Source organism: Brassica rapa, chromosome A04, assembly GCF_000309985.2.
Source record: "Brassica rapa cultivar Chiifu-401-42 chromosome A04, CAAS_Brap_v3.01, whole genome shotgun sequence".
NCBI classification, from domain to species: domain Eukaryota; kingdom Viridiplantae; phylum Streptophyta; class Magnoliopsida; order Brassicales; family Brassicaceae; genus Brassica; species Brassica rapa.
Window position 1 is genome coordinate 6,586,822 of NC_024798.2, and position 25,935 is coordinate 6,612,756.

A 25,935-nucleotide genomic window follows, 5' to 3' on the forward strand; every position below is an offset into this window, starting at 1 on the left:
AGCCACTTGCATCCTTTCGCCCTTTCTGATTGGGTTTGGGGTCGGTCATAAGCCCAACCCACGCCCCAAGACTCCTGGACTTAGCCCACGGCCTTGTCCAAGGACCCAACAGCCCATGGCCTCATGGCCGGACCTCACAGCCCGCCACTGACCCGGACCCGGACCATCGGCCTTAAACCCGAACAGTCCGTCTAGCTGACATGAGCTGACTCCCAGCTGCCTCAGCTGAGTGAGCTAGTAGTCCAGCTAGTGGAGCTGACTTAGTAGTGGCTGAGCTGGAGTGAACTCAACCTAGCTTCGTTAAGCTGGTCGAGCTACTTCTCTATCTCGTCCAGCTACCGTCTTACTCGTCTTAGCTGTCTCTTTGCTCTTATAAGGTTAAGTCTAAGTTTCCTAATGTACTTAACCTTCTTTCTTGACCATGGAACGCTTTCCAGGATTGGGGGCGTGACATGGTGCCACCTTAGTAATCGCACCCTTCCTCTATAAAAGGGACGAGAGAAAATTTTATTTCTTAATTTTCATACCCGAAAAACTGATCCATACGTGAATACCCATGCCTAGGGGACCCTAAGCTATTGTTTACACGAGAAACCAATGTTTTTAAATCCGACTAGAACATTAAACTGAATTATTCTTTGAATCACCATATCATTAGATTAATTTAGAATTAAATTAAATTTAACATTTTATTTTAATTTTCATATACTATAAAATGAATTATTTTATTAATTTAAATTTTACTATAAATAATAAATTAAAAAAATTATAATCAAATTAACTTTTAAATCTATAATAAATAAAAATAAAACTTTATAATTGATACTCAATAACAAAATAAACTAATATTGTTATATTAATAAATTTTGGTTTTCTCTACTACCATTTTCTTCGAATAACATAGTAAAAAATTCCTTAAAATTTTAAGCATGACAAATATAATAGTTTATTCAATTGTATTTAATATTAAAATGTTTATGAAAATTTAATCAAAATTTAGTAGAATATTATCAAATTTTATGGGTTTTTATATTATACTATCAACCGGTATAGAGTTACGAGTTAATGGGGGAGAGAGTTTGAGGTTTGGAGTTTTAACAGATTTTAATAGGTTTTTAATTAATAAATTTCTCATTAAGTCCAAATAAAATTATATATGGAATATGGATCACTGGATTTATCATTTCGACCGCAGATCCATAACATAACATGTATAAAACACTGCAGGAAACTGAATATGCAACTTCAGTAAAAAAAATGTGAATGTCATCACCATCAACTGTGGAAAGAAATAATTTTCAAATAGTTTACCAAAAAATGTCCAAACTGTTCACCAATAGAAATTTTATGTTTCCCAAAAATATTAAATTTTGAGATTCAAACTAAATATATGTATGGTTATATACTACAGAGTTGAAATCTTAAATTCGAAGGTAAATCATAGGTTGAATAGTATGTTATATGTGATCATGATAATTTTGTACTTAGTGACTATTAATGCATTTAATTCATGAATGGTAAACGTTAACAAGTGTATTAGAGAAATGTTCAATGGATGATGATGTAATACTAGATGTTATCATATCCCCTGTATATTATTTGAGAAGCATTGCAACATTTGTTTGTAGCCACGTGTCATCACTAGAATGATTCTTAGAATCCTTAGAGAAATATGTTGGTCCATCTAAATATATAATAAACTTTTTTATTAAACCATAATAAAAACATTATTAATGTGCTTCATTATTTGCTTAAATAAGATTATGGAATTACCTAATGTGCCTAAAGTATATATGACAATTAATGATTTTGAATAATAAAGATTTGATAAAAATAAGTGTGTATTATAATTATATTTGTTTAATTTAAGCTATTAAAATAAATTAAACAATCATAGTAACCATATAATAAAAATTAAAAAAATTATTTATATATTATATTTTGAATTCTTAAAAACGAGTATAAATTACTAAAACTGTTAAAAGTTTCACATTCAAATTTTGTGATCTATAATTTAAAACTTTTGTTATGACATGATACAAATAATTAAAAAATAATATAAGTTGAAAGTCTCATTTAATAAGTATCAAAAATAAAAAGATATATAAATATATGTATCATTTTAAATTAAACTATATGCCATATAAAAATACATAAATATCTTAATTTTGAAATTTACTTTGAACATTTTTTTGATAAACAATTTGAAAAAATATTGACAACTTATTTTTTTAAAATATTATAAATTACTTAAACCCTTAATCCCACAGTGAAAATTTTGATATCACTAATTTAGACTTTTTGCTATAACAGATACAAATGATAAAAAAAATATGAGCAAAAAACATCATCTAATAAATATTAATATTAAAATATATCATATATATGTTACTATCATTTAAATTTAATTATATATCATATCAAATAGAAAAAAATATTTTTTCGATTTATAAAATTTATTTATATGGTCGCACCAATTTAATTATATAAGTAGTAGATAATGACTTTTTAATTATTCAATATATATTTATTATTTCATAATATGTTATAAACATATAATATAGAAATAATTTATATATATAATATTCATCCCACGCAAGGCGCGGATCTTAACCTAGTGTTTATTATTATTCAAGACCATGATCGTATGAATTACTAAAGTATTATGTAAGCGTTTAAAGGGTCTGTCTGGTTTCGCCGCTACCACCCGCAAACGCATCTTTTGCGGTTGCTAGTGGTTGACAGCGTTTCGAAACAATCATACAAACCGTTACAAATCACTTCAAACCACTCTGAACCTTTCAAAATCGAAAGTTGATTCCAGCTAGTGTTTGTAGTTACAGGAAGATAAAATTTTTTTTTTTCAAAAACTATATAAATATAAAAATAAAAATATTCAATAAAAATTTTAAATTGGAATTATAAAAATGCTAAAATATATGTATTATATTTTAATTAATATTATAAAATTTTAAAATAAAAATATTTTCTATAATATTAAAAATTTAAAACTATAACTTTTTAAATATAATTTTCATATTTATTATAATATTACGATTTTTGATATTTTTTATAATTATATAAAATTGTTAATTTATTATTTAACGCTGCTGTATTTGGTAGTTAACCAGTCATAAGTATCCCACAAACACACCAATTTCTAACCGCAGAACCAGTCGTACAAATATCTTAAAACCGCTAGAAATAGCAACCACCCGCATCCGCAACTTCCGCAATCGCAACCGCTGCGTTTGAACCAGTCTGGCCTATAGTTCATCTATAACCTTTAATAAAATTATAATATATTTTAAGATTAAATAGTTTTATTGTTGATTCACCCACTATATATAAAACGAAGGGATCGAAATCAACGAGGGAAGATTCACATGAGTAGACTTTTTCGTTTGATCACATCTAATTAAACTGTTGGGGAGGATATGACGGAAACAGTATAATTAATCCTTGATTTATTTTTCTTATTTTATTATAGATTTATATAAAAATAATTAATTAAGACTACGTGATGATACACGTGGGAGAAGCAATGCTTTCTTTTTTTTTGTTGGTGTGGTCAAATTGTAATTGTCACGCGTTAAATATCTGTCAAACCAAGCGCAACCTCCATTCATTAATTGAAGGAGAAAGAATCATCGAAAACCCTAAAAAGTCTTTAGAAGCAAGAATCGCTACGAGAGCCGACCAAAGAGAAAAAAAGGAAGACGCAACCAAATACTCAAAGGTCGAGTTTAATCTCTTTCTGATTCAATACTATGCTACAGAGCTTGTGATTGTCTCTTTTTTTTGGGTTTCGAAAGCTTCTGCCGGCTGCTTTCACTTTCAATCGATTCTGATATTTTCCTTGTTTCAGGTGCTGAGATGTGTCTGTTGATTGCTTCTGGTCTATGGGTTCCTGCGACATACTGAGTGTGTTGTTCGGTTTAGGTGTTTGGTGCATTGCTTATATATCTGTCGCCGTCTTTGCATCTTTTAGAATCGTTCACTCTCTTTGCTCTATTTAAGTTGGAAGATTTTGCTTTGTTACAATGGGTTATGCTCAACTCGTTATCGGTCCAGCAGGCAGCGGAAAGGTCGTTATATAGTCTTCTCATGTCAATTTTGTTTGAGATTTTTTCTAATCCGTTTTTTTTCTGGATCAGTCAACTTATTGCTCGTCTTTGTATGAACACTGTGAAACGGTCGGCAGAACAATGAATGTTGTTAACTTGGATCCTGCTGCTGAAATCTTCAACTATCCTGTGGCTATGGGTGAGTTATTCAATCAAAATCCCTTGGGTTTCACTTTCTTGGGTTCACACTTTTTTTGTTTTGGCTGTTTGCAGATATCAGAGAACTTGTTTCTTTGGAAGATGTAATGGAGGAGCTCGGGCTTGGTCCTAATGGTGCCCTGATGTACTGCATGGAGTATCCTTTTTACATAGACATAAAATGAGAGAATTTAACTACCTCCTGAGTCTTAATGCTGTTGCCTTGCATGGAGAATTCTTAACTCTTAATCCACAGATACCTTGAGGATAGCTTACATGATTGGGTGGATGAAGAATTGGAGAACTACCGAGATGATGATTACCTTATATTCGATTGTCCAGGTGCATACATGATCAATAAGTTTATTTGTCTGATTATTTTTAATCAGCTTTTGTTCTCAAGTGTTTTTTTTCTCTCTCTATTTTTTTTGTAACATCTATGCTGTTATATAGGCCAGATAGAACTGTTTACACATGTTCCTGTGCTCAAGAACTTTGTGGCGCATTTACAACAGAAGAACTTCAACGTCTGTGTTGTTTATCTGCTTGATTCACAGGTTTTCTATTTCTTTTTCTCTACCTACTAATATTGTAGTGAAAAAACGATTTGCGTTGATAAAAAATGATTTATCTTGTTGGAGCAGTTCATAACAGATGTCACCAAGTTTATCAGCGGTTGCATGTCGTCTCTCTCTGCAATGATCCAGCTTGAATTACCTCACATCAACATCCTCTCAAAGATGGATCTCTTGCAGGATAAAAGCAACATTGACAAGTATGGATTCTTCTTTTTTTTTTTTTTAGTTTCCGTTGTTAATGTTTCGAGTTAAGTAAATTTGCGTTGGATTTATGATGACTTTAGCTACTTGGATCCGGAGCCTCGCACATTGTTGGCAGAGTTAAACCAAAAGATGGGTCCTCGATATGCGAAATTGAACAAAGCCCTGATTGAGATGGTATGTAATATGGTTTTAATCCATATGTTGATCATAAAGCAAGTGTGTAGTTTGATTTTCATGATTGCGGTTTTGGGATGTGGTGGTTATTATTAGGTGGGAGAATATGGGATGGTGAATTTCATACCCCTTGACATAAGGAAAGAACGAAGGTGATAAACTAATCTGCTCTCTATCATATCTTCCAACATTGATCCAATGCAAAAGCTAATATCGACAATGTTTTCTTTGCGCAGTATTCAGTATGTGCTGTCCCAGATTGATGTCTGCATCCAGTTTGGAGAAGACGCTGATGTTAAGATCAAAGATGAGGATGAAGATTTTGGTGATGATCAATAATTTCTTACTCTGTTTCACGAACGTTTCTCTTAAAACTTCTAAACAATCTTGGTGTTGTCAAAAAGGCCAATGAACTTGTGAGAAATATTTTATTACTGAATATCAAACCTTAACTAGTGAGATTTCCAACTATTCGAAATTTCTCCACGCAGAAATTAAATGCTAAATCAGCCACAGTTCATCTTTTTTGAGGCTGCATTAACAAAATACGTCTTCTAGGTTAATATTCAAAATCTAGGTTCGTAATAGATCTCAATTTTAGTTAGAATTTTAAGGATTTTTAAGGTAAAAACTTTTCAATTAAGTTTGTTTTGGGTAAAAATTCTCAAAATAAATATTAAAAAAAAACTTTCAAACTAACTTTATTTAGTGAATTAAACTTTAACAGGTTATAATTACCACAAATACCAGTAAATATTTATTTTAGGGTTTCTACCTTACGTAAACATAGTTAAGGAGTTTTACAATTAAAAATAATAAAAAATTCAAAATTTTATAATATTATCTAGTTTGATGTGTTTTTAACATCAACATTATATATGTAAAAACCCATAAAATAAATACATAACATCAACATTAGTTTAATTTTGATTATATTTTTGGGGGTTTTACATTTTAAATTTATACATATATAATGTTGATCTTAAAAACACATCAAACTCATATATTTACAAAAGAAAATTAAAAATGCTAATTTTGAAAAATTGAACTCACTAATTTTTAGATAATTTTTTTATTTTTGGACTTTTAATGGTAAGACCCCTCAAGTATGTTTACTTAATTTACAAATCCGTAAACTAAAGATTTACCGATATTAATGGTAATTATGACCTGTTAGAGTTTAATTCATTAAATAAAATTAGTTTAAGAGTTTTTTCATTAAGTATTTAGTTTGAGGTTTTTTACCTAAAACAAATTTAGTTGATGAGTTTTAACGTTAAAAATCCGAATTTTAAGTATTTCTGTCTGTAACACAATGAATATCATCCATCACCTCGTTGCTTTTCTTTTTATAGAATTGTAAGAATAAAGTTTGTAATGTCTAAAATGTAGGATTTGTTAGAGATTTAAGTGAATAACTAGATAAAGACATGTGCAAAGCGCATTGTGAAATATTGTTTTTTTTTTAACACTAAAGATGATTATATTAACATCAACACCAAGTTACAGACCGACGATTACATGCAATCCCGGTATACAAGTCCTTACATGCAAAGTGATGAATATTACGTATACAACCTCAGAGAAGTATCCGGTTAATATAATATATGTCTGGTTATTGAAAAACTTACATCGACAGTCAATGATGTTGTTTGGTTTGCGAATCGGATAGCGTCGTTGATGATATCATTTTGGGCGGATTCGGTATGAATACCTACACGGTGTGGTGAAGTATGCCTGATGTCTCGATGTTGGCCATCTCTAGCGACATTGAAAACATTTTCAGTCTGCGTTGAAGAGCTAACTGGTATCTGGCCAGAAGAAACCTCCAATTTACGAACCAATTGTTGGATGCTTTCTAGGACATTGGTTTGGAAGGTGATGAAAGATTCAGAAAGCGTGCTTAATTGCCTCTCAATCCGGGAAACATCTTCTCTAACTTTGTCTCTGACCATCGATGCAACTGATTCACAATCTATGACCTCTGAGGTTGTTGTCTGTTTTGTCTGCTTTGGCTTCTCTGTTTTCCGGTTAATTGCTTCTGTTTTTGCATCTTCGCGCATCCTATTGACCTATAGATTAGTTACGCCGCCGGTAAAGCTTGACTTGTTGAAGGGAAATTGCTGCTCGAGTAGACTCATCAAATTGTCCACGATAGGATCCTCCTCGTCGTCCGACCAGCCAAGATCAGGTGACGCTTTGAAGTGTTCTTTGTCTTCTACTATTATAGAATGAACTGCGACCTACCACGTAAAGTAAAAAAGTAACGAGAAGTCAGTGTTGGTTGCAATGGAGACAGTGGCTCAAATTGTACTATTTCACATTTTGACTGAGAACGTGAATAAGTATGGGTAATGGTAATATGTACCTCTCCAGCTGCGTCGGTGTCGCGAGCATGACCCGGGCTGAGGCTCCGCTTCCCATTCTTATCTTCATCTACTAGATCATCTTCCTCGCCGCCGTCACCTTCTGAGCCATATGAGGATCTATCGTTGACAACCTATGTTAGAGCGGGGATGGCTTCGACCATTACAAGCTGTAGTGAAAGCACAAATCCTTTCAAAGCAATGGTGTTTTGCGACAGTGAAACCTCCTTCCTCTCTTTAATACTACTCATGAGAATGTCAAAGGATACTCTGCCCCCAGGGTATGCAAAGAAATCATCTATGTCTTTAATAAGCTCTGCGTGATCTTGTGAGATACGCGGTGTGTGCGTGGTTGGTAGAATAACAGCAGCTAGTAAAGCTAATAGAGCGTATTTCACACGAATGCAGCTATCTTTGACGGTTCTTTTCTTGAGCATTCTTACAACAGAAGTGACGGGGACCTCCTTCAGTGTCCCAAAAAGCTCCCCCCAGTATGGTTTTTCCGAGATAATTTTCTTGGCTCTTTTTTTTTGTGTGTTTTGGAAGCTTACGACAGTTTAGCCAGTTACATAGGCGAACTCTCGAAGAGAAAAACGTACAGGTTTTCCTGCGAAGATGAACCAAGCTTCGTGTTTGCTTGAGACTTTTAGCTGCCTGGAGATTATGAAAATGGCCAAAACGTCCGGAGAAAGAGGGCTTCTCCCCAATCTCAAGAAGCTTCCCGAACGATAAGCCCCTGATGGTGTCTACTTCTTCAGGATCGAGATCGTTGAGTATTTGCCTAATGGCATAGGGTTTGTGGTATGGCGTTACTCTAACGCCGACTGGTTCATGGCCCACTGCGAAAATCCTGTCTAGAATGCGTAGAGGTGGAGATGAGTGATCTTCTTCTTCCATTTTGTTACTGATTTTGTAGAATTTGGGGTTTGGTAATGAACCTCGAAGATAACGATGAGAGAGATGGAAGATTGTATCGGGGAAAGGAGAATGAGATTTCAGAGAGTAAGTATATGAATATATGTGAGAAGAGGAAGATTCACTAAATCTATTAAGATCGCTTTAGTATTAAGGACTGAGAAAATCCCAAACTGCGTACTTCATATCTTTTATCTTAGATTTTGTAATCTCACGCCGAATTGATACATATAGGGGTAGCGGTGTCTAGAAAAATTATGAATAGTGGTCAAAAAAGTGTCTTTTGGTATGGTGTTAAATATGGTATAATACGTTGGTACACGTCCTAATTTCCCATTTTATTATCAAAGCTTCTCTTTGCTATTAATAAAAAAAAACAACATTTAGAAAAATCATTACTTTCCGATTTATATCCAAAACATGCAATACTTAAGTTATAATATATAGAAGACTTTGATTTAAATTGATGTCTAAGTAATACAGATTAAAATTATATCTTACACTTTTTTAAATAAATGTATTATGTTGGATCGCAATATAAATCAACCTTGAGCAATTTAAAGAAAATTTCATTTAATAAGATCGCCGACTATTAAGTTTATCATATACATTTATGTTTGTATTAATATAATTTTTTTTAGCAAGGGGCTGTTTGTTTCACCATTTGTCATCTCCATCCAAATGATTCATTTGTATGATCTATTCAGATGATCCATTCACACTTTTGTGATTGTTTGTTTGTCCATCCACATGGCTCATCTAGATGAATCATCCAAATGGATCTTATGTTTGTTTCTTTATTTTCATTTCCATTCAAATGAGTTTATTAAACAAATTACCAAAATACCCTTGTGTTGGTTTAATCATATGTTTGATATTAATTTTAACTATATTACATTTAATTATTTAGTTTAATATATTTACATTAGAATTATTTCAAAATTAACAATTTTTTTTGCGGTTTTTGTGGGAAAAAAAGATTTTTCGGTTTTAGCGAGAAACACACATTTTTCGGTTTCAGCGGAAAAACAAGATTTTTCGGTTCTGGTGGGAAAACAAGATTTTTTGGTTTTGGCGGGAAAATACAAATTTTCGGTTTTGGCGAGAAAACACGTTTTTGCAGTTTTGGTAGAAAAAGACGTTTTTGGCGGGAAAACGCGTTTTTTGCGGTTTTGGAAAGAAACACACTTAAACAAAAAAATTCGGTTTTTGGCGGGAAAATGCATTTTTGCTGTTTTGGCGCGAAAACGCGTTTTTGCGGTGTTGGCGGGAAAACACGTTTTTGCGGTTTTGGCGGGAAAACGCGTTTTTGCGGTTTTGGTGGGGAAACACATTTTTTGCGGGAAACCGCATTTTTGCGGTTTTGGCGGGAAAACGAGATTTTTCGGTTTTGGCGAGAAAATGAGATATTTCGGTTTTAGCGGAAAAACGAGATTTTTCGGTTTTGGCGGGAAAACGAGATTTTCGGTTTTAGCAGGAAAACACGTTTTTTTTTGTTTTTTTTGACGGAAAAATATGTTTTTTGCAATTTTGGCGGGAAAATGTGTTTTTGTGTTTTGGCGGAAAAATGTGTTTTGGGGTGTTAGCGTGAAAACATATTTTTTGTGATTTTGGCATGAAAACATGTTTTTCGGTTTTTGCGGGAAAATACGTTTTTGCAATTTTGACGGGAAAACACATTTTTACAATTTTGGCGGAAAAATCGTTTTTGGGGTTTTGGCGTGAAAAAATAGTTTTTAGGTTTTCACGGGAAAACGTGTTTTTGTAGTTTTGTCAGTTTTCGTATGTGACAAAAATGATATTATTTTTAGGTTTGTAATTTGTGAATTACATTAGGGGCATAATAGACATTATACCATTTTGAATGAACCATCTCCATTCAAATGATCCAAATTGGTTCAGCTGAATGGACTTTAAAATTAAGCCTAAATTTTCAAAAGTCATCCGAATGATCCGTCTGAATGAGTTGCACTTTTAGTGTCTAAACAAACAAATCTCTCATTTTCATCCAAATGACTTATCCAGATGGAGAAACAAACAGGCCCCAAATATATTTTAGACTTAGGGTATGAATGATGACCAGGGAACGGCGAGGAATAATGCATTCCCTAACGTTCCTGAAAAAAATCACCATTCACAAGGAATAATAATTCTCTCTCATTCCCTTTCATTCCTTTATTTTGTAGAGAATTAAAGAACAAAAGTATTCCTTGTTAAAAGTGATAAGGAACGACAATTTATTTTCATTTCTGCTATTTTATTCCCGAATATTCTTTTTTAATCTGTTCCTCTTGTTTCCCGAATGGTCACCAGTCAGACCCTTACTATTTTTTTAGTTAAATTTTATGCTGCTATGTAAGCTAAATTGACATCATAATTAAGTGATATTTAAGTTAAAATTTTTTTATACTAATACAAACTTAAGATTACCACTTTTAAATGTTTCTCTATTAATATATAACGGATAGTTTTGCAGAAAAATAAAAATAACTTATATTAAGGGTGAAATAGGAACTACAACTCCATTTATCTCTTTTTATTTTTTTGATCAACACTCCATCATCTTTCTCACGGTGCGAATTGAATGATACTTCTTTTTCGCGTGCGGCTAATAAACCCTACATTTGAAAGATCAACGGTCGCTACAAAAAGACAAAACCCAAAGACGACTCCGAGTTTCCACTGCAAAGCTTCGAGCTTCGAGAGCAAAACGATGTCCCATTCTTCTGCGCCTCGGATGAGAAAATGTCGGCAGACAAAAAAAGAAGAAGAAGAACCCCTTGGAGGAGATATGGAGGATCTCTTCAGCGAAAAGGAGACCGAGAACATCAGATTGTCTCTGCTTGGTTGGTACGATGAGAATCAGCGAGATCTTCCATGGAGGAAGACAAGGAGCGAGACTGAAAAGGAGAGAAGGGCTTATGAGGTTTGGGTATCGGAGATTATGCTGCAGCAAACTAGGGTTCAGACTGTAATGGAGTATTACAAACGATGGATGCATAAATGGCCCACCATCTACGACCTTGCTCATGCTTCCCTTGAGGTTATTCTTTCTAATTTCGAATCAATTCAGCTTTTCCTTTTTTTTTTTTTTTGTACTAGTGCAGACATTAGGAACACACCCTGCAAATGTGAAATGTCCCATTTATGTTGCTAAGAAAATTGAGTTCTTGGCGCTGCAGGAGGTAAACGAAATGTGGGCAGGTTTGGGGTACTATCGACGGGCACGTTTTCTTTTAGAGGTGAATAAACGTTTTCTTTTGGAGGTGAATACACTTTCACTAAACATCCTAAGTAATGTTTTATTTCTGGTAGGGAGCAAAGATGGTTGTTGCAGAGAAGGAGGGCTTTCCTAATAAAGCGTCTAGCCTTATGAAAGTTAAAGGAATAGGAGAATACACGGCCGGAGCAATTGCCTCCATTGCTTTTAATGAGGTGAGGTCAGTTTTATTTCTCAGTCATAATAAACTTAAGTGAACTTTTGCTACTTATCATGTTCCAGGTGGTACCTGTTGTTGATGGTAACGTGATTAGAGTGCTTGCCAGGGTAAAGACTATCTCAGCTAATCCGAAAGACCGGCTTACTGTCAAGAATTTCTGGTGAACCAACTTTTGCATTTCCTCCGATGTTGAGACAATAACAAGAGAGTGGATAAATTTTTATATATATATATACACTTTTTTGGTCAGGAAACTAGCTGCACAACTTGTGGATCCCTCACGTCCTGGAGATTTCAACCAATCTCTGATGGAGCTTGGTGCGACTCTATGCTCCGTATCAAAGCCAAGTTGCTCTTCTTGTCCTATTTCCAGCCAGTGCCGTGCATATTCTCTTTTCCTGGAAAACGGAAGCATTCCCGTGACAGAGTATCCTACAAAAGTGGTCAAGGCCAAGCCAAAGCTCGACTTCTGTTGCGTATGTGTTTTGGAAATACTGATACAGGAGAACAACCGCTCAGGAGGTAGATTTGTTCTTGTAAAGAGACCCGAAGAGGGTCTGCTTGCTGGTCTTTGGGAGTTCCCATCTGTTATATTGGATAAGGAAGCTAGTGTGGCAGCAAGGAGGAAGGCGATCAATCTCTACCTTAAAGAAGCATTTCATCTAGAACCCAAGGAAACATGCACTGTAGTCTCAAGGAAAGAACTTGGAGAGTTTGTCCACATCTTCACACACATACGTCGAAAAATTTATGTGGAGCTATTAGTCGTACAACTTGCAGGTTTGTCCAGCATATGTATATCCCTTTCTTTTTTTTCGGGTTTTCCTGTACGTATTTTTAGACAATATGTTACTTTCTTTTATGTCATAGAAGGGGGAACAATTGATATGTTCAAAGATGAGGCAAAGGACACTATGACATGGAAGTGTGTGGACAGTGATGTTCTTTCTACCATGGGACTGACATCGGCTGTAAGAAAGGTATCTCCTTATCCTCATTATAGAAACAGTCAGTTTTTGTCATGCTCGTTGAATTGGAGAACTCTATGGTTAAAAGTAAGTAAATGTTGATGGAGTGTAGGTGTATTCAATGGTTGAAGCACACAAGCAAGATTTATCTGTCTCATCAAATAGAACAGCCATTTCCAGGAAACGAAGAATCACATGATCTTCTTCTCACAATTGTCTGTATGTATTGTGTAGCATTTGGATATCAAAGGCATCAAAGACGGGAAACACTTTCGATTTTTTTTCAAAAAAAAAAAAAAAAGCCCAGAAACACTTGTGATCTTGTTTTCTTGTTAGCGTTGGTACTCTCATAATATATTTGTGTTAGTTCTTGATTATATAAGCAATATTTATAAGCCTCAGGTTGTTTCTTACTAAGGTTTTGATTATCTTCTAAGTAGGAATTTTTTAATCTTTACTTTAGTTTCTGTTAAATTCATTATGCTTTTGCTTCATTCGATTTAAGGTCTACCAAGTTGAATCAGTCTGAATTTTCTTAAAAATAAAACATTAGCTACGTTTAAACAAGTCATGTCCAAGCTCGAGTTCCACTTCTCATTTAACAAACCTGATAGATTATAGCTATCTGTAACTCGGGAATGAAAAGAAAGACTAGATTTATTGATTCAAGCTTGTTTGTAAGATTCGTTTTAGAATCTCATATCGATTATTTAACTTATCAACGATCTTTTAGCGATTGTAAGCAAAGAGTCATCACGTCTCTAAGCTTAACAACAAGCATAAAAGATACTCGTACATTCTCTCACACTTAAGTAAACAAACACTCTTCACATCTTCCACTTGATCTAGCCGCAGCCCTCCGAGTCAATCCATATCTTTCATTTCCTCATTAATATTAAAATCTCCAATGTCTCCAGCCACATCAGCCTCTGTTTTTCTTCTGAAGCAGTTCATTTTTCCTTTGGGGCTAATACACATTTTAATTTTTTTTTTGTAACACACACATTTTAATTTTTTTTGATCAACTCACACACATTTTAATATTTATCAATACTTCCTCCAACAAAATCAAGCTTGCCCTCAAGCTTTTAATGTGGAAACTAAATGATATAATCTCGATAAGAAACCATGAATTCTCTTTTTTTTATATCAAACCCATGAGTTCTTTAAAATCTGATTTTCAATCCAACTAATTAACTAGAAGCTCCAATACTCCAAATTGATCATAGCGCTTATCCACCACCTAATCGAGTTCCAACAACGATTGTACATTGCCTTCACACACCACTAGTAGCTCCACCACCCGTTCATGCTGGCCCAAAGCACGCTTGAGTTGAGAAACATGAAAGACAGGGTGGATGCGAAACTCTTCTAGTAAACTCTGTCTATATAGGCTGCAGGTCCCACTCTCTCCAACACTTGATAGGGATTGGGATACTAACCTCTTACAAGATTATTTCCATTATGACGACCTCTTATCCTCTGGTTGAGACATAGTAATATATGGTCCATAGATGGCTATGCATGGAACCATAAGAAATCAGAATTTTATTTCGTTAAATCTGGATACCACTCCCTACGAAAGCATAACCTACGAAGTGTCCACACTCAGGTTGTCCAACTAAATAATACTGGTTCACATAGCCTTGTGTGGAGCTTGAAGGCTCCAGAAAGATGAAACACTTTATGTGTTAACCGCTCACAGGATGTATTGCTGACTAGGGGTGAGAAAAAAAAAAAACAAACCCAACCAAACTAACCGACCCAACCAAATCCAAACCGATCCAAACCAAACCAAAGTATATGTCCAAACCATTTGGTTCAAAATTTTATCAACCCAAATGGTTTGGATTGGTTTGGTTTGAAACCGAACCAAACCAAAAAATCGAAACGTTTTTTTATTAGATTAATTAAATATAATAATAATAATAATAATAATAAAATTTAATACATTTAATCAGTTAACCTAAATAACTAAACATAATTTTCTTACATTTTACTTCTAAATGAATAAAATAAATACAACTAAAAAATATGAATATGAATCTCATATATTAACATCAAGACAAAAAAACAAACTTATGATATTTATCTTAGGTTTAAAGAGAATAATATAAAATTATTGGACTACGTTATTATTGTGATGTTTGGCTTCACGTTTAAATATAAAAAAAAATTAGTATCAAATAATGAAATTTTATGTTCTTATAAATTATATTTTTGTAACTGAACTAGAACAAAATTAAAAAAAAATCAACTTGATTGAACTGAACAAGCACAAAAAAAGACCAAATTAAACAGAAATAAACACAAATCAAACCGAACTAAAACTGAATCAAACACAAACCAAACCCCAAACCAAATTAAATACAAACCAAACTAATTTGGTTTGACTTGGGTTAAAGTTTTCTTAGATCCAAATAAACCAAACCGAACAGAACTCAAACTGAACATGTATTTAAAATGCCCACCCTTAATTGCATGGACATAATTACTTGCTTTAGACATTTGGGCATCAGCAGGAGCTGTCCTAGATGCGGTGACTCTAAGGAAACCAAAACACATCTTCTTTTTGAATGCCCCCAACAGTCTAGGTTTGGGCTTTATTAGACCATATGTCCCTTCAAGATTTCTTCTTGAGTACCTCTGTTTACCAACACATGGATTCTTGTTTGGGGGAAATAAGATGTGGTCTAAATGCTATGGTGTTTTTCCTTCTCCGCATTGATACCATCGTCTTCATGGACCTGAACATCGTCCTCCATCTGTGCCTCATCACCAATATCCTCCTTAGAGAGACTCTGACGTCATCTTCCATGTTCTCAGTAATCCCTTCTGTTCAAATAATAATATGAATCTCATCCATTTCCATCACTTCATCATATAGCAACTTGTTCTGGCCCTCTATGGTCTCTTTGATCAAATAAAATTCATCTTTCTCTCCTATAGTATCAGGTAATACCTTTGTTGGTGCGGTCTGAGTTTTGATCAATTTAGATTGAAACTCTGCTGAAGCCTGAGCCAGCTCTCTCTCTTCCTGAGCATTCTGTGCTTCCTGTTTCATTATCTCTACATCCTCAGGTGCTGCCTCTCTTACATCGTTTTGTGGACTTCTTTCCCTTCTTGTCCCCTGGTTGTACCTATCACGATTATCTTGAACCCAACATGTGTTCCTCTGACGAGAACCGTCTTCATCATCACGGATACTGCCACGGTTTATGTAGGATCTTTTATTCTCTCTCTCTCTCCCACCTTTACCCACTTGAACTCAGGCTCCTCAAACATCTTGCCCTTACCCTTCCCATAGTAGTCGTGTTTCCCATTATCCCTGACTTGTTGGCCCACATTTCTATTAATTACCACTCCTGTGTAGCTTCGAGCTCGATCCTCATGCTTTTCACTGTTTCATCTCAGACTTCCCTCATTTTCCGGGGCTCTTCTTACTCATGGGACAATTATCGGGATCATGATACAAACTGAGATTTTTTTAGCAAACCGAAGAGCTTCTCATACTTTAAAGACACCGGAGACTCTTCACATCATAGAACTCGCCTCCTTTGAAGTCCACAGTGGTTTCAAAACAGAGCTCCTTGAAGACATCAATAACTACTTGCACCTGACCATAATCGAGATCAACCTCCACTGTCCTCCTGATAGCATCACCTATATTCTCGAATGTGGAAGCAACCCAAAACTCCAAAGGCACTCCCAACACTCGTATCCAGAAGGTGATTTCCGAAGGATAGTTGTGCGACATCCTTGGTTGCCACCGTACCAGAGAAAGCATCCAATAGTCAAAGTGGAAGGGTGTCTTCCTCTTGATCGGAATTAAATTGAAACTTACCAAACCGGTCTTCCATCTTCCATATCTTTGGAAGCATCATGATCAGCGCCTTTATATCTTGCTCCTTCGGATTCATACATCTTCCAATCAAGGTTTTGGAGTTACTTTCGATAAGGTATGAGTTGTCGAAGTGAGGAACTGATATCGTCAATCTTTTCCGATTCCCTTCTTCATTCTTCCCATCTCCATTCTTTCCAATCAACTGGCTCTGCGACATTGAGAGCTGCAATAAAGAAAACCTAAGAGATTTGATGAACTTGAGTGAGTTAAGAGATGTAAGTGTGATGATAATAACGACAATGCTTGAAACTCTTTATAGTACATCTAAGAAACTAACATCCTACACAAAACTTCATTACCATTAATGCCATATTTCCAAAATTTGATTATATCGACTTCTGATAAGCAATCAAAAGGCCAAGTAAATATTACCGAATAGACTTTTGAATCCACTGTTGGTTTTACGATCCCACCGTCGTATGGTCATAGGAACCCTAAGTCTCCTTCTTAAATAAGATATTATAAAACAAATATTGATAATATTTAATTTTACACATATAAAATAGTGTTCTCGACTAATAATTTTTTTTTTTTTGCGTAAAATAATAATTTTTTTTAATATATTCTGAAAATCTGGTAAGAGTGCAAAGATTCATTTTATTTAATATTAAAATAATAATTAATAGATATTTTAAAATAAACGGGAAACATTAACAGTTAATAATAATTAATTATAGACATTTGAGGAACGGTGATGGTAGCACCGACACATGTGTATGCGCTGCAGAGGATAAGTACCCACGCAGACACACACGATTTTCTTGATCTTTGTTACTCGCCCTTTGCGAACATACAAAGCAAGGCTAGGTAGAGATAGAGAGAGAGAGAGAAGTCCCTCTCTTGCCCCTGGATCTGACTTCGTCGAAGATCTCGATCTGCCTCAGGTTTGCTCTTTCTATTTCACCGAGATCTGTCGTTGCATCGTCTTTCTTTCTCGCCGTTTGATTTGATATTCTCGTTTAGCTTTTGGATTGTTAGTTTGCGTTTATGATCCGTTTGGATCTGATATTCCAAATCCAAACTCGAAGAACTGCTTGGATCTATTAAGTCCGAATCTCGTTATTACGCATCGACATTTGGATCGATCTATTGAATGTGCATTTCGTGTTATAAATTAATCAGAATGTAAAGTGAGAGAGAGGCTTTCTCTCTGTATGCATCAACTTTTGGATCGGTTTGTTGAATGTGTATTTCATGAAACTGATTGCTTTTTTTTTTCTTCACAGGAGGAAAATGTACGGGGTTTTCGTTTTGCTAGTGTTTGTTGCACAGGTTTGCGATGGGTTCTACTTGCCAGGGAGTTATATGCACACATATTCAAACGGAGACTCAATCTTGGCGAAAGTCAATTCCTTGACGTCTATAGAAACTGAGCTTCCTTTCAGTTTCTATAGCCTTCCGTACTGCAAACCACTCGAGGGCATCAAGAAAAGTGCTGAGAATCTTGGGGAGCTTCTCATGGGGGATCAGATTGATAACTCTGCCTACAGGTTCCGGATGAACACGAACGAGTCTCTCTATCTCTGCACCACCAGTCCTCTGAACGAGCATGAGGTCAAGCTCCTGAAGCAGAGAACACGCGAGTTGTACCAAGTGAATATGATTCTCGATAACTTGCCTGCTTTGAGATTCGCCAAGCAAAATGGGGTTACCATCCAGTGGACTGGGTACCCTGTTGGATATTCACCACCCAACAGCAATGATGATTACATCATCAATCACCTCAAGTTTAAGGTCTTGGTACATCAGTACGAAGGGAATGTCATGGAGGTCATTGGCACGGGTGAAGAAGGTATGGGTGTCATCTCTGAAGCTGATAAAAAGAAGGCCCTGGGCTATGAGATAGTTGGATTTGAGGTTGTTCCATGCAGTGTGAAGTACGATCCTGAGAAAATGACCAAACTTCACATGTATGACCCCGTTCCTTCAGTTAACTGTCCGTTGGAGCTTGACAAAGCCCAGATCATAAAAGAACATGAAAGGATAACCTTCACTTATGAAGTCGAATTTGTTAGAAGCGAGACAAGATGGCCCTCGAGATGGGATGCCTATTTGAAAATGGAAGGTGCTCGTGTCCATTGGTTCTCTATACTGAACTCGCTTATGGTGATCGTCTTTCTCGCCGGTATAGTCTTTGTCATATTCCTGAGGACGGTTAGAAGGGATCTGACCAAGTACGAGGAGCTGGACAAGGAAGCGCAGGCACAGATGAACGAAGAGCTCTCAGGATGGAAACTTGTTGTCGGAGATGTGTTCAGAGAACCACAACTTTCAAAGCTTCTATGCATTATGGTGGGAGACGGTGTTCGGATTACAGGAATGGCTGTTGTCACTATTGTTTTCGCAGCACTAGGATTCATGTCGCCTGCATCAAGAGGAATGTTACTAACCGGGATGATTATTCTCTATCTTTTCTTGGGTATTGCTGCTGGTTACGCTGGTGTCCGGCTCTGGAGAACCGTCAAAGGAACTTCAGAAGGATGGAGATCACTATCCTGGTCCATCGCATGCTTCTTCCCGGGTATTGCTTTTGTTATACTAACAGTCTTGAACTTCCTTCTCTGGAGTAGCAACAGCACTGGCGCCATCCCAATATCACTCTACTTTGAGCTCTTGGCTCTCTGGTTCTGCATCTCGGTTCCCCTCACCTTGTTTGGAGGATTCTTAGGCACGCGAGCAGAAGCAATTCAGTTTCCAGTGAGAACCAACCAGATTCCAAGGGAGATCCCAGAACGTAAATACCCGTCATGGCTTCTCGTCCTTGGAGCAGGAACACTTCCTTTCGGAACTCTATTCATAGAACTCTTCTTCATCTTCTCTAGCATATGGTTAGGCAGATTCTACTACGTATTCGGGTTCTTACTCATAGTGCTGCTTCTTTTAGTAGTTGTGTGTGCAGAGGTATCAGTGGTGTTGACCTATATGCACCTCTGCGTGGAAGATTGGAGATGGTGGTGGAAAGCCTTCTTCGCATCTGGTTCAGTCGCCTTGTATGTCTTTGCTTACTCCATCAACTATTTGGTGTTCGATCTCCAAAGTCTGAGCGGACCGGTCTCGGCTATGCTTTACATCGGCTACTCTCTGCTTATGGCCATTGCAATAATGCTCTCGACGGGAACCATTGGCTTCCTTACTTCCTTTTACTTCGTCCACTATCTGTTTTCCTCTGTCAAAATCGATTGAAACTTGACGAGAAAATCTCACCCGTTGAATTTTTGCTTTTGCTGAAGCAATTTTTCAGGTGTTGTTATTTTTTCTGTCAGTAATAGACTTGTAGAGTCCAGTGTTTTTCAGGTGTTGTTATTTTTTTCCTTTCTGAATTTTCGGACTTATATTACCGTTATATGTTATTTTCGTTTTTTCTGAACTTTTGAGTAGAAATAAATGATGTCGTATTTCTGCATTTTTGCTCTTATATTTTTTAATCTCACTTGTTTTCAATTTCAACTTTTGTGTGTTTTTTTTTATTTACCTTGTAATTCAGTGATTTGTCGAGCTTCTGGGAATGAGTTGGACAATCAATGTGTGGCTTGCTAAAAACAACAACAAGAAATTTGTGAGAAAAGAGAGTTTGTTGCTGCCAGATTCCACACATGCTGCTTAAACATGGTTCGAGAAGTCCATTTATCGAGGTCGGAGTCTCGCTGGGCTATAAACCAAGTACGGCTCAAGTAACATTTTAACTAGCTTTTGCTGCGCACCCATGCGGATGTTAGTTCTTTATAATCATATGTTTTTAAGTTTTGAAAATGAGATCAATTTAATTTTTTATACTTATTATCTTTTTGTCACTGCTTATGTTATAGATTTATATGTTGTTCAAGTTTAACATTAGTGTGTATTACTGTTTAATGTGATGAATTTAGTGTATATTTTATTTTGGGCCATAGTGTTTACATTAACATTATGACCCAAAATAAAAGATGTTTATGAAGTCCAATTTGTAACTGCTTATTCCGGGAAAACATTAGTTTGTGCGTGTATCAAAAACATATGCAAAAAAAAATTTCTATCGTCTCTTTGTCTCTCTCTCTCTCTCCAATTGCTGCTTCGATGTTCCATCTGTAGAAAAAGGGATCGAAGAATCAAATCCATTGAAAGTACAATTTTATTTTTATCAACTTCATTCGATCAAGTATTTGCTAAATCAGGTGATGTATTATGTCAAAGGTTAGACTTCCAATTTTTATTTTCAGTTTAAACGATTACTTTTTTTTTTTTTTTTTTTTGAATAAATGTTAAATTTGATTCAAAAGAAAATATACTTTTTACAGCTCATGCTACTTGTTCTTTAGCTTTTCAGAAAGAGAAATAAAACTAGGAATTTGATCAAATACAGTTTAAGCTTGGACAGCTCCAATCCATGTTTGATATGCACCTCGCAAAGCTCTAGCGTGGTGGTCCCTTCGTAATGACATCAGTCTGTTTCGGACCGCCTTGTCAATGAACTTGATGATGGTTCCCTGCGAGGACGGAGCCTCACCATGCTTACGAGCGTTCCTCTCCCTCCATAGCGTGTGAATTGCAGCTTGGAAGGCGTAACGAGCAAGAAAGTATATTATGTCAATAGATCATTGTCAAAGACCTAAACACTTTGATCGTTTCTTTCTTATGTCAATAGATCATTGTCTCCATGAGTAGATCGGCCATCAAGTTTCAAATTTGGAGAAATCAAATCTTTTTGTCAAGATCGAGACTGATTGAAAACAATCAAGTATTTTCAGACATCTTCTCGTGCTAAAAAGAGTCCTACAGGGTCAAGTATTTTCAGACATCTTCTCGACACATATATCTTATTTACTTTATGCTTCCTGTGAGCAGGTAAATACAATTAGTTTCTTCTAATATACATTCTTTGTTTTAATTTTTCAAATACCTGCATGTAGATAAAATATAGACCCTTGGAGCGGATAGACAGAGCCCGGATTCAGATTTATAAACTGGCATAAATCTGATGATAGCATCATATATGTAAAGGTGACGTATAAGTAACTCTCCTTTCTTTGCTTTTGCAAATTGTTTGATTTTAGTTTACTTTTCTTTAGCTCAGGTAGCTCAGGAATGATTTTAAAGTTGGATAGATTGTAGCTGTTGTGGCCGACTTTTCTTTAGCTCAGGCATACTGTTGAACGACTTCTTAATCAGACGTTGATATGTTAGTGGCATGGTTTGTGCTCAGTTTATATGTTAGATTTAAAAGTATTATTGTCCTGAGCTATAAGTAAGTAAAAATCTTTTGTGGTTCACAGGCATGAAGTGTTAGATTGCAGTCATCATAAGTGATATAAAGAGACGCTCAGACTGAGTACCGAGACACACATAGAGAGATGAATTTTAACGACAATGACATCACAGATCATAAGGGCCAGAAGACCAATGAGTTAGTCAACAACATTTGCGAACAACATACTTTCAATACGGTTAGTAATAACTTATCTATAAAAACTAAATCATAAGTTTAAAGCAATGTAAAAATATTTTAAAGAACTTAGATTAAGAAAAAACAATGGATTAAGTATTTATGCTGGGTTAATACCACGATTAATACAACTCTTTTCTTCACAATAGTTTATAATCTTGCATCAGTCATCCTCAAAAAACCTGATATCATGTCATTTTATATGTGGTGTATGTTTGAATTGGACTATCGGAGGACGAAATTCAAGTTATCCAAATACAATGGAAGACGACAACCTCGACGCAGACTGAGAATACGGTTAGTGATTACGATTATCTATCGTAGCTAATTTATAGGATTAAAGGAATGTATGAGCATGTAGAATAAGTATTGATTAGGATTGAACCATGCCTTAACTATTGATGTTTGGTTTTAGCTTGTCTGAGTTATGACTTAGTTGATGTTTGGTTTTTACTTGTCGGACTGATTGCTTCTGTAGGTTTATCGTAAAGATAGAATTGTATTTCAGAAAATTAAAAAAACATAATAGAGTGAAATGAACAAAGAGAATTCACACGCAGGTCAAAAACTGAAGTTTTACAATCTTATTGAAATGAACGTTTGATTTAACAAATAATAAAATGCAGTTTGCATCTATTAAAACAATCTTTCTGAACCAGCAACCACTCTTCCACCAACACAAACCTGGAAAGAGCAAAAGTGGACATAACACCAGTTAAAATTAATTTTAATTATTTTTCTTTAATAGATATATAAGAACAAACACATAGGAATCTGAACTTTTTAAAGAACACATACAAACATAAAACGTATAACATCTAATCGATTAGGATCACATATCTTATCCCCCGCCAGCTAAAGGTTGTCGAAAACTTCTTTAAAAACTACATTCATAGTTTTTTTTTGTGTTTTTCCATCTTTGTCCACAATCAAAATTTTTAATCCTTTTTTTGAAGTGATTCTAGAAACAGCCACATATAGCTGACCATGTGAAAAGAAAGGTCTTGGTAGATACATACCTACTTGAGATAGTGATTGTACTTGGCTTTTGTTGATTGTTATGGCAAAAGCCACAGCAAGAGGCAGTTGCATTCTCCACATTTTAAAAGGCAATCTGGTGTCAGAAGGGGTTATCAACAATCTAGGAATATCAACTATTTCCCCAACTCTTTCTCCTGTTATAATCCTAGCTCGAACCATAAAATCCATTAGATGTGTGATCTGCAATCTGGTGCCATTCATTAAGCCGTCTGTAGGAGCTATGTTTCTCAAACCATAACAGGACAACCAACCTTCAGTCTAAGACTATGGTTTGGTAAACCAGAAACCTTAATAGTGTTCAGAAAATCAGAACTAAGTGCTTCATTGTTTACTGAATTTGTATCTGAAGGATCAATACTATCAGCACTGTTATAAATTTTTTCCTCACCTGAAATTGAAAACATATTTTAGGAGAATTAGACTTACAAATATAGTGGACGCAGAAACAATAAGTGAAGAATAGAAATTTACCATTTAGCTTATCCAACATATAATCATTAACAATATTCATATCCTCATTGGTTGGACAAAGAATAGCTCTCTCTTGGAAAACTTGGCCTCTTTTTTTTCATGCAATGTTGTTGAATCACCATAAATAGCTTTGCGGATTGCTTCTATAGGATCATCTGACTTGGTAATAAGAAATTCAGTGGGTATTTCAACCTCTGCTTCCCCATCATTAGGCTCAGAAAGTTTACCATCTTCAACTTTCAAAATCCACTCTGAAAATTCTTTTAGATCCTTTGACTCTTCAAGTGATAAACCACCAGAGAGCTATCTCATATTCTTAGTCAAATTAAGCACTTTGCAGTTATCCCATAGATATGAAGAGTTAAGTGTGGCCATAACAATTTCAGCTCTACCAGCTCCATTTATAACAGGCAAGACCTGCCTAAAATCGCCTCCGAAACAACAACTTTTCCCTCAAATGGCTGTGTGTCGTGCTTTCCCACAATATCAGATAAACTTCTGTCCAACGCTTCAAAACAATGCTTGCTCATCATAGGCGCTTCATCCCAGATAACAAGTGATGATGCTTTCACTAAATTAGATTGGTCAGTTCCATGCTTCCTAGTACATGAGGAAAACTCATATGGATTTAGAGGAATACCGAATCTTGAATGAGCTGTCCGACCGCCTTGCAACAACAATGATGCGATGCCACTTGAAGCCACGTTTAGAACAATATCTCCTCGAGATCTAATGGCTGCAGATAGCAATTTCCAGAGGAAAGTTTTCCCAGTTCCACCAAAACCGCTAACAAAAAACAATCTCTAGTAAAGCATACTTCTTTTTTTTCGTCATCGCTCAGCAATAGACCTAAAATTAAAATAAAAAGGACAGGTGTTGGGGTCAAAAACGGTTACGACAAATTTAACATTTAAAACGTCCGAGGAAGAAAATAAGAATTTCTCCGAAGAGTACTTTTCGAAATAGATTCTTCCTTACGAAAAAGCTTTACGGAAGAAAGAATCGAGATGTCCGACGAAAGATCGAAACATGTCGTTACGCCGCGACCAAACGTCCGTCCCGCTCGGTCGCTACGTAGCGACTGAGCGATCGTCCCGCTCGGTCGCTACGTAGCGACCGAGCGATCATCCCGCTCGGTCGCTACGTAGCGACCGAGCGATCATCCCGCTCGGTCGCTACGTAGCGACCGAGATCGAGCCAAAGCTCGGTCGCTACGTAGTGACCGAGCGCTTGTCCCGCTCGGTCGCTACGTAGTGACCGGGCTAGAGCCGAAGTTCGGTCGCTGTGTAGCGATTGAACTCTTCCGAACATCGACATACATCAATCCATGCATTCTCGTCAAACCTTCGAATGCTATCTCCCGAAAACCGTAGCAAGTTCAGTCCATGTTTTCCGCTATTCTAACTCATCGATCAAACTTCGCGGATTAGAAACCGCGGAAGGTTCGTTCTTTATCAAAAAGATATCGTAGTAAACGTGTCGAGTCGGAAGACGGCCTAAAGGGACCTAAAACAAGACTCGAGGCCCATCCTACGATTTCTTAACCAAAAGCCTGTAAATCGCAGCACGGTTTACGCTTGGCCCACAAGGAAGGATAAATGTCAAGTTTCGCGGATAAATACGGAAGTTTTGAAGATAATTGTGAAGATCGGGAAAAATGGAATATCTCCATTTTTATGCTATGACGACTTAAGGGCAGAAGAGTAAAAGCGTAAACCGACCTTGGAGCTAGTATATAAGGAGTCCTAGGCGAGGAGCATGAAAGGAGAACTTTTTCAGAGCAAACTTAGCACTTAGAGCAATTTAGGCAATTTTCCGTTTTTGTTATTTCGAGCTGCGACTCAATTAGGTTTAGCCGTCTTAGGGTTACTAGAACTAGGAATCTCGCCGATAGCTCTCGAGCCCAGGCTTATACCTTGTTGTAAACAGCCGTACGCAAATTCGGAATAAGATCTTCTTTGCTCTCTTTTTCGATTTCTTATACTTTATCGTTGTTATTCTCGTGTTCTGATTGCTTGACGTGTGGTAATTAGCAGATATCCGGGTCCTCTGGGAAATTAGGGTTTTCCTAATTTCCTTATTTAAACGTAAATCGACAGTGCGAATTTCGGTTCCCACTGTTTGGCGCTAAAAGGAGGGGGACTTACGGATCAATCTAACCCGCAATAGCCACTCAACGATCAAGAACGG

General features: G+C 36.0%; 3 protein-coding genes, 1 long non-coding RNA gene and 1 pseudogene across 5 annotated transcripts; 3 read left to right on the forward strand and 2 right to left on the reverse strand.

The window, feature by feature from the left end:
- The first annotated feature begins 3,543 nt into the window (after positions 1-3,543).
- LOC103849064 (GPN-loop GTPase 3) lies at positions 3,544-5,743 on the forward strand. Its single transcript, XM_009125887.3, has 10 exons — positions 3,544-3,739; positions 3,869-4,088; positions 4,158-4,266; positions 4,341-4,422; positions 4,522-4,607; positions 4,719-4,822; positions 4,910-5,040; positions 5,128-5,221; positions 5,318-5,373; positions 5,458-5,743. Exons 2-10 carry the CDS (start codon positions 4,044-4,046, stop codon positions 5,558-5,560), a joined length of 810 nt encoding a protein of 269 aa, XP_009124135.1. The 5' UTR covers positions 3,544-3,739; positions 3,869-4,043; the 3' UTR covers positions 5,561-5,743.
- Positions 5,744-10,249: 4,506 nt separating this feature from the next.
- LOC103849063 (adenine DNA glycosylase) lies at positions 10,250-14,876 on the forward strand. 2 transcript variants are annotated; one of them, XM_009125885.3, is made up of 7 exons: positions 10,250-11,545; positions 11,685-11,744; positions 11,818-11,937; positions 12,005-12,102; positions 12,193-12,722; positions 12,813-12,922; positions 13,023-14,876. In XM_009125885.3, the coding sequence occupies exons 1-7, from the start codon at positions 11,087-11,089 to the stop codon at positions 13,107-13,109; spliced, it is 1,464 nt and encodes a 487-aa protein (XP_009124133.2). In that variant the 5' UTR covers positions 10,250-11,086; the 3' UTR covers positions 13,110-14,876. The 2 variants fall into 2 exon arrangements, with proteins under 2 accessions (XP_009124133.2, XP_009124134.2); XM_009125886.3 differs by having other exon boundaries at positions 11,087-11,545; positions 12,816-12,922.
- Positions 13,199-17,255, reverse strand: LOC117133542. Its single transcript, XR_004457422.1, has 2 exons — positions 17,114-17,255; positions 13,199-13,238 (listed from the first exon to the last, which is right to left on the reverse strand). It is a non-coding gene; the product is annotated as an uncharacterized LOC117133542 (long non-coding RNA).
- A 233-nt stretch (positions 17,256-17,488) lies between these two features.
- On the forward strand, positions 17,489-20,219 carry LOC103849062 (transmembrane 9 superfamily member 12). Its single transcript, XM_009125884.3, has 2 exons — positions 17,489-17,698; positions 18,041-20,219. Exon 2 carries the CDS (start codon positions 18,048-18,050, stop codon positions 19,995-19,997), a length of 1,950 nt encoding a protein of 649 aa, XP_009124132.1. The 5' UTR covers positions 17,489-17,698; positions 18,041-18,047; the 3' UTR covers positions 19,998-20,219.
- Positions 20,025-25,018, reverse strand: LOC117133540 (annotated as a pseudogene).
- Positions 25,019-25,935: the final 917 nt, after the last annotated feature.